Source organism: Hordeum vulgare, chromosome 1H, assembly GCF_904849725.1.
Source record: "Hordeum vulgare subsp. vulgare chromosome 1H, MorexV3_pseudomolecules_assembly, whole genome shotgun sequence".
NCBI classification, from domain to species: domain Eukaryota; kingdom Viridiplantae; phylum Streptophyta; class Magnoliopsida; order Poales; family Poaceae; genus Hordeum; species Hordeum vulgare.
The window spans coordinates 394,500,671-394,509,294 of NC_058518.1; the positions used below are offsets into that span (position 1 = coordinate 394,500,671).

Genomic DNA, 8,624 nt, shown 5'->3' on the forward strand with positions numbered 1-8,624 from the left:
GGCCGTTGTTGATGGTGGCATGAGATTGGGGTTGTTTAAGCCAACACCATGCCCCAAAGTTGGTGATCCTCGACCAAGCGGTGAGGATGAGAATTCTCATTTGAAGAAAGGCATCAAGTTTGGTTCTTTGCAAGAGTTCAAGATATGGTTGTGTGATTACGCCATTAGGAACCATAGGCCTTTTGTTGTTGGTCATTCCGACTAAGATGTGCGGTACACCATCAAATGTGACAAATAAGGATGCCCTTGGAAGGTCCGTGGAAGAAAAATTCAAGAAACCATGCAATGGGTATTGAAAAGTTGTGTTGCCACTCACACGTGCATAGAGTCGGACAAGGACGACCGAAGCAAGGGACACCGTCAACTCACGTATGAGTTTCTAGGCTAAAAATTATTGAATTAGATAGCACCTAATCCAACTGTGAAATGTGAAGTTTCTCATGACTTCGGTGGAGGAACAATTCAGGTACCCGGTGAAGTATGGAAAGGCATGGATGGCCAAGACAAATGCTATTAGGATGTTGCATGGTGATTATGAGGCCGCATATAGCATCCTCCCGAAGATGTTGGGAGCCATTTCTCATTGAAACTCGGGCATGCGCCATCGGGTCGAGTCAATTGACGGAGTGTTTCGCCGTGCCTTTTGGAGCTTTGGCCAATGCATCAAGGCATTTAAGTATTTTTGCTCGGTATTTTCTATAGATGGTACTTTCTTGACCGTCAAATACAATGGCACATTGATGGTGGCAATGGCTTACTCAAATGAGAACGTGTTGCTGGTGACATTTGCCTTGGTGGCTTCGGAGCACGATGACAATTGGGAGTGGTTCATGGAGCACATGAGGACAAAGGTGATTGGCAAGAGAGAGGTGTGCATTATATCGGATCGCCATCATGGGATTCTCAAAGGAATAGACGTTGATATTCCAGGTCTTCCAAAGCTTCAACCCCGTTGGTGCATGAGACAGTTTGTGGCAAACTTTTACCGGGCATGCAAGAGCAAGGAGTTTTGCAAAGACCTTACCAATGTTTGTGTGGCATTCAACATCGACACATTCCACAGCTCATACGACAAACTCCTCAAGGCATTGGAGAAAAACAAAGGTGGGAAAGTGTTCTTGACAAGGCATTTTCCGGGCAAGCATAAGTGGTCACTGGCTTACGACGAAGGAGGTATGAGATATGGGGACATGACAAGCAACATGGTGGAATGCTTCAACAATGTGCTCAAGGGTGTTCGTTCCTTGCCGGTCACCGCAATAGTGAAATACACTTTCATCAAGCTCAGTGAGTATTTCTTAAATCATTCCCAAACCACCGCCAAGTAGATTGGCAAAAAGATGGAATTTCCATTCAAGGTTCACGATTGGTTGTTGCATCAAAGGCACAAGTCTTCTCATCAATCAATCATAAAATACAATGAAAAATAAATGATCTATCAAATCGATGAGCCGGGTGGTACAACAAGAGACGGTGTGAATTATGGTGGAGTTGCATACGAGGTGCACATCAAAGACCTATTGTGCCAATGAAGTATCTCTTCTTTTTGTTTCACAACTTTCTTATTCTTGCAAAAGTGAAACTTGTTGAAATCCATCGTAGCTATGATTGCCTCCTCGCAACTCTTTACCCATGCTTCAAGTTCCGTCATCACCCAATTGTGTGCTCCTCTAAACACTTCTCCATTGCTACATGCAAAGCCATTTCCGGAACGGCCATCCTACATGAACATTGCGGTTTCAAAGATTACTTCAAATGACATACAACAAAACACAACTTAAATGAAATATAGAACATCAAGTTACTTAATATGACATAGAACATCAAGTTCTTCAGGAGTTCAAATGATAATGGTACAAATCATAATAGTTCAAATGAGAACACGGTAAGCAAATGGATACATGTCATTATAGTTTAAGTGACAAAGGTTACATAGCCGAATGCTAAGCTAATGAACACCAATCCTATTTGTCGTACGGTCCCGGGTTACAACAAAGAACATCCTTTCTTTCTTTGACCCATGCCCAACGAGAAGCCTGCTTCGGTAGCGGCGAAAATGGTTTCCTCACTAACCAATCAATGACCTGACCATGGTTTGCCACACTGAACTGACCATATTCTTCCTTTGTTGTACATAATGCAATTTGACGTGCAAGATCACGTCTACAATCTTTTTCGGTCTTATTGAGCTTGGCCAACTTCTTCTCCTTTTTTTATTAAATTTCCGAATCACCCTTCATGAAATGGTACTTTGAAAAGGCTCTACACGCCGCATTCAACGCATCAACTATTTCAACCCCACGGGTTTATCTTTTCCTCAATAACTTCGCATTCACAATTCGCCGCCGCCTTAGCAGAAACCTCAACGTAAACGAACGGTCTCATCCTACATTTCCAGAAGTGACTATTAAGGTAATGATAGCCTTAATTATTTTCTTAATCCTAACACTAACACTTAACATGACCACTAACCCTAGCACAAGATCTATGGTACCCACAACAATGCTAGGCACATAATACATAGGAAATCACAAAAATAACCCTAAATGCACCATATTCATTGATTTGACCACAACAAAATGATGAACAAGGGTTTGCAATAAAATGAGCAAATGCATTCTACGTGATTTCAACCAATCAAAATGAGGGGAAGTAAGAGAGATACCTTGGGTGATGAAAGTGCTCCGGATCCAATGGACAAATCTCAAGCAAATAAAAAAGATTTAAGAGGCCCTTGTGTGAGGAAGAGAGGGGGGAGTTGAGCTCACGGAGAGGTGAGTGGCTGAATGTGTGGGTGTGGGAGGAGGGAAGGAAAGACCCATCAAAACAGGCAATCTTATCCACCCGACCCTACCGCCAGGGTCTCGTGCGGTAGGTGTAGATACCCTATCGCCAAGGAGGGTGACGGTAGGTCCTTTGCCACGTCAACGGTCAACTGCCGTCCATCGTCCTTCGTCAAGCTACCACCGCGGACGCCGACGGTAGGGTGTGCTAGGCTATCGCCACGGCCTATGGCAATAAGTAAAAAGGTCAAATCCCCCAAAAAATCACACTAGGGTCAAATGCATGCTAGCAATGACGGGAATGCTCTGTCTCGGCGTCAAGCGAGGGCAGGCGACTAGGACACGATGCAGCGGCCCCCACTAGGTGTTCGACGAAATGTCGGGGCGCCCCATTGGGTATCTCGGTGGAGTTGGCCTTAAAGCTTTATTTGGCCAGCTGATGCATTAGTTCAGCCATGACATATATACAGGGCTTGAAATGAAATGGGAATACACAGAGAGCATCTGTTGGACGAATGAGAATTCTCAACATTTGAACATGACACAAGCAGTATACATATACGATAACTATCACTTCCCACAGGATACATGCACTCTGAGAAGAGATTTATTGGCTAATTTCAGGCAAGGCCATGCAGCAGCTCAGCACCCTTGACATTTTCCGCAACTCACACAAATATCAGTATACATAAATACCAAGCATCAGGACTATGAGACATACATATATATACATAACTCGGCTGTTGAGCCACTCCTTTGCAGCTCAGCAACTAGACTAGACAGGAAACTCTTCGTCAGTGAGTAGTTTACCCTCTCCATGTTACCTTAACCAGAGAAAGATCTCTAGCAAGCGATCGATCGATCTCCGGTGACTAGTAAGTAAGTAGTTATTCTCATCCAACTTGGAGCGGGTCTCTGGCACTAATATTGCAGCGACCACCGAGTTAGTAGCTCGCGAGTCGTCAATATCACGATTAGTTCAACCACTAACTGCAACACACATAAAAGGAGCAAGTAACTGGTTAGTGCAAAGGGTTCTACACAGTTAAGTTTTTACAATTACCACGGCAAACTGTGCCATGGAACATTTCCAAGGTGTTCTCACCTCTAGAATTATCAGTTGCAAGCTTGGGCAGGCCTTGTAGGTGAAATATTCTTCTTCTCGTCCTGCGGTAGGACAGTCTCAAAGGCCTGAACCAGAAGCTCCACCTTCTTCTTTCGAGCAGGGCCTAGATTGTTCACCGCCCTCCGAAGCGCGTAGTCGATCATCCACTCCTCGGCATTCTTGCGGTCTTCCGCCGTCTGATGCTTCAGATCAACCTTCTCTGCGTCTGGATCCGATTCCAGAGGAAGAAAATTTGGTGCCCTTGGGTTAAAGCCTCGCATGTATTCATCTTCTTCAGGTGTTCTCCTCCTCCCGGCAATGATCATTCTGTTTCTCGGACATATCTCAGACTCGGTAGGATCAACATACACTTCACCTTTGAGGTGCATCCCGCTGAATACGTCACACATGTCGTCAATGGAAAATTGTTTTGCAACAGCGTCTTCTGCTGGTAGGTTCTGAGGCTCGGAGAAGTCAGAGTTGTGCTCAGGTATCTGGATAGCTGTCGAGAGATTAGCTTCATCAGTAGTACAAATTTCTTCACAAGCACCTGGCAACACGGACATGATAATCGCCGGTTCCATTAGAGCATCAGTGACGGCACCAGGAGTCTTATCATCTTCTTGGCTCCCTTCTTGGGTAATATCAGATTCTTCACGAGCATGTTCTGATTCGCACGCTATAATATCTGATTCCTTTTGGGCATCATCCTTGACATCTGAAGTGTTTTCGTCTTGAATAGCTTCTTGGGTAATATCATATGCTTCAGAAGCCTCTGCCAGTTCACAAGGGGTAAGCGCAGATTCATTAGTAGAACCACCATTGACGTCTGTACAGTTGTCATCGTGATCAGCTTCCTGAACAGCAGCAGATTCTTTTCCCAATTCGCATGTGGCGATCCCAGAATCACTTTGAGCATCATCACTGACATATGCACAGTTATCATCTTCACCAATTTCATGGGCAATACCAGATTCTTCAGAAGTGTCTACCAACTCGCTTGTGTCAACCTCTGATTGCACTTGAGCAACCTCGCCGACATACACCAAGTTATTATCCTGAACAGTTTGTCCAGTGATACCACCTTCTTCAGAAGCATCTTCCAAGTTGCAGTTTGTAGTCTCTGATTCTATTTGAGCAGCAGCATCAACACATGCAGGTTTGACGTCTTGGCTGCTTTCTTGGGCAGTACCAGACTCTTCAAAAGAATGTTCCACTTTGCAATTTGCAACCTCTATCTCTGGTTCCATTTCAGCAGCAGCATCAACACATACAGGCTTAGCATCTTGGCTGCTTTCTTGGGCAATACAAGACTCTTGTTCAGAAGAATCTTCCGACTTGCAATTTGTAATCTCTGGCTGCGGTTCGATTTCAGCAGCAGCATCAACACATACCAAATCGACTTCCTGGCTGCTTTCTTGGATAGTACCAGCTTCATCAGAAGCAGCTTCCAAATTGCATGAGGTAATCTCAATTTCCTTCTGAGCATCTTCTGTGACATCCACTGTGTCTTCTGTAGGGATAAATTGATCAACCAAGTCGTTCACGGCGCTGCAGGGATACTCTTCAAAAGCATCTTCCACAGTGTCCTCATCTTGTTCAAAGCCACCCTCTGTTGGTGGTGTGGACATTTCAACGTCCGGAGAAGCAACAGCACTGGGGTCAGAAATTTCACCTTCTGAATCAGCTTTGGAGGCTAATTCTTCCTGAACAAAATCCTCTTCGCATGCAGCACTGTGGACAGTCTCAGAAATCTCCATTTCAGACCCGTCATCCGGCATGTCCTGCTTCTCTGCAACCTCCAAGTTGCCCGTAGATTCCACGTTGCTCTGATCATCCTTTGCCTCCTGATCTGCTGAACCCTCCTCTTCCCGGCTCTCCTCGAGGACATTTTCCACTCTTTCTGCTACTTCAGTCTCAGGAATCTCTGATCCATAGATGGAGAGCTTCTCTTCTCTTTCTGCTATTTCAGTCTCAGGAATCTCTGATCCATAGATGGAGAGCTTCTCTTCTGATGTGCCTGGTTCAATAGAAACATACCCTTGGATCACCTGCCTCTGAATGTTGTCTTGATCTTCTTCTTCTTCTTCTTCCTGCTCATTGCGGACCTCCGCTGCACAAACAATATATGATTGCGCCGCGGCGATCTCCATTTTGTGGGCAATATCCGAGACTCGCTCCTCGTCTTCTTCAGGATATTGCGTCTCTTGCACTGTGGAAGCCGCCTCCTGTTGATCCATGGTGTTGGCGATGTCGTCGCCTTCATCTCTTCCCTGCCAGTCTTCGCTGACCTCCACCCCGCAAACGATACCCTCTTCATCCGCGGCGATCCCCGTTTCACGGGGCCGATCGGCGGTGATCTCCCCATCTTTCGGTTTCTGCTCTTCATTGGCATCTTCTTCGTGATTATCGCCCGATCCGCGGGATCTGCCTTCTGAAACTTCTGCTTCCTGAACATTTTCTCGTTCTTCTGAAACATCGTCGTACAGGCTATCGCACTCGTACCCCTGGTACCTCATCCAGGGCAGCTCCTCCACGATGTTGCCGGAGATGAGACCGGGGACACCTTCATCGCTGCACTCCGACGAACTGTCCCTGCAGAAACCTAGCCTGTCCTCCTCCTCCGGCCTCCCGTCGCCGTGGCCGTCGCCGCGAGCGGCAGGATCGCCGCCCTTCTCGTCTTCCTCGCCCACGCCGCATCGGTCGAAGACGACGAACTCCATCCTCCTCACCGCGGCGTCCATCTCGTCCAGGGACATGTCGCTGCAGCTCATGTCGGAGCTCACCCTCGGGCCGGCGTACACCTCCACGAAGAAGTCGCCCAGCGCCTCCTCGTCGACCAGAGGCGCGGCCTTGGCAACGGCGGCGGAGACGACGGGGCTGCTTTTCTTGTCTTCCGGCCTCTGGTGGCCGGATCCCTTGCGGAACGCCGAGACGCCCTTGTGCTTCATGCTCTGCTGCGTCTTGATGAGCCGGCGGCGCGATGCGAGGAAGCTCCGGAGCGGCACGGCCGGCGAGTGCGCGTGGCCGTTGAGGGAGCAGTAGTTGTACGGGCACACGCGCATCGCCGCGGGGCCCTGGGCGTCGGTCGCCCCGGGCGCCAGGTCGAGCGCGCCGGGGAACTTGGCCTCCTTCATGGTGGAGGAGCACGTGGGGCGGACCATGCCGGGCACCTCCGGCGTCGGGAAAAGCACCCTCCCCCTGGTCACCACCCGCACAGGCCCCCGCCGGCTCGTGGGCGACGCCGAGGAGGGCACGGCCCCCGCGCCGCGCCGCCCGGCCTTGGCGCCGGAGCTGCTGGTGGCCCGCATGTAGTTGGGCACGGAGGCCGGCGCCGGGGACATGGCCGCGCCGCCGCGGTTCCTCGGCAGGCTTCCGCCGTCGTCGTCCCTGAACCCCCTGGGCTTGGACGGAGGTGTCATGAGCGGGTCCTTGGGCCTCTTGGGCACCTCTTTGCTCCTCACCATGGCTGCTAGCCTGCTACCACGGCACTAGTACCACCACTATTCCTTCTTCCGATTTCTTGGCTTCTCTCCCTCGGGTTCTTGGACCCAAAGCTTCCCTCCGTCTGGAATCTCTCGGCTTGTGGTGGGAGGTTCCGTGGAGTGCTTGGCTTCTTTCTTCTTGTCGAGTTCAAGGGCGGGCGGCAAGAAAGCCGAAGCAAAGGTGATGTGAACTATGGGAGTTGGGAGTTGGACGAACGAGGGAAGAAACGGGATTAGACTCGAGAGCACAAACCAAAGTAAAGGAAGAGTGGAAGGGAAGAATAAAAAAAGGAAGGATTGTGTGCGGGGAGGAATGCGATGGGAGGAAGAAGGGGAGCCGCGGCGAGTGGGTGGGCGGCTCAAAGGGACACCCTTGATAGAGAAGGCTGATGCGGAGAGCGACCTTTTTTACCTTCTCTTGGACGCTGGATCTTCTATGACGGCTGGCTACGTGGCCCGTTTGTGTTTTCTGTGATGCTGTAGGAGGAGGATGCATGGTTGGTTCTAGAGGATCCATTTATGATGAGCGTTAAGGAATACGATCATCCATTTATGAGTTAGCTGGTGTTAAAAGGCATAGACAATGGACGGATTTAATTCATTCCTTCCGTTCCATTTTTTATGGCGCCAACCAGTAGCATTGATGTATGCTTAGTACGCTTGAAACCTCTAGGTTTGTTGTTGTAGGGTGTACCCACGTCTTATAAGTATAACTAAAACGTTTTCTTTGGTAGGCACCGTATACTTGCTTTTTCCTTAACGCGATCTGACCGTAAACTTGATGCATGGCGGTACATAGTATACGGGCGTGGTGGCTCCTGAGTTCTTGTCTCAGTTGATCCCGGGGATGAGGGTGGATGGAGGGGCTGACGTGGATCGCCACTTTACTGACGGCGATCTGGATTAGCTTTTCTCAGCCGGGGGCTATTGGTCTTTCATTATAGTGTGCTGTAGAGGGGCCCAAAGTTTTCGTCAGATCTTGATTTGTTTTTGGTACGTACTGTAGCATTATTAGTGTAGTGTAGGACACTGCAATTTGCCTTCCACGCAGCTGCGGCCTTTCCGCCGCGCCGGACCGCGGCCGCGCGGGGTGCGTGCATCACGAATAACGTGTGCAGTCAACGGGATTATCTAGAACTGCACCAACCAACTAAACTAATTAAGAGTGGACAATGCTTGCAAGTGGTTCTACATAGGTTTTCCTTGTGCCGGCGGCGACCGGCAGCAATCCACCATAGCCAACCTTCATTG

General features: G+C 49.0%; 1 protein-coding gene across 1 annotated transcript; it reads right to left on the bottom strand.

Annotated features, from left to right (window-relative positions):
• Positions 1–3,290: 3,290 nt before the first annotated feature.
• LOC123399580 lies at positions 3,291–7,355 on the bottom strand. Its single transcript, XM_045093985.1, has 2 exons — positions 3,889–7,355; positions 3,291–3,773 (listed from the first exon to the last, which is right to left on the bottom strand). Exon 1 carries the CDS (start codon positions 7,353–7,355, stop codon positions 3,900–3,902), a length of 3,456 nt encoding a protein of 1,151 aa, XP_044949920.1. The 3' UTR covers positions 3,291–3,773; positions 3,889–3,899.
• Positions 7,356–8,624: the final 1,269 nt, after the last annotated feature.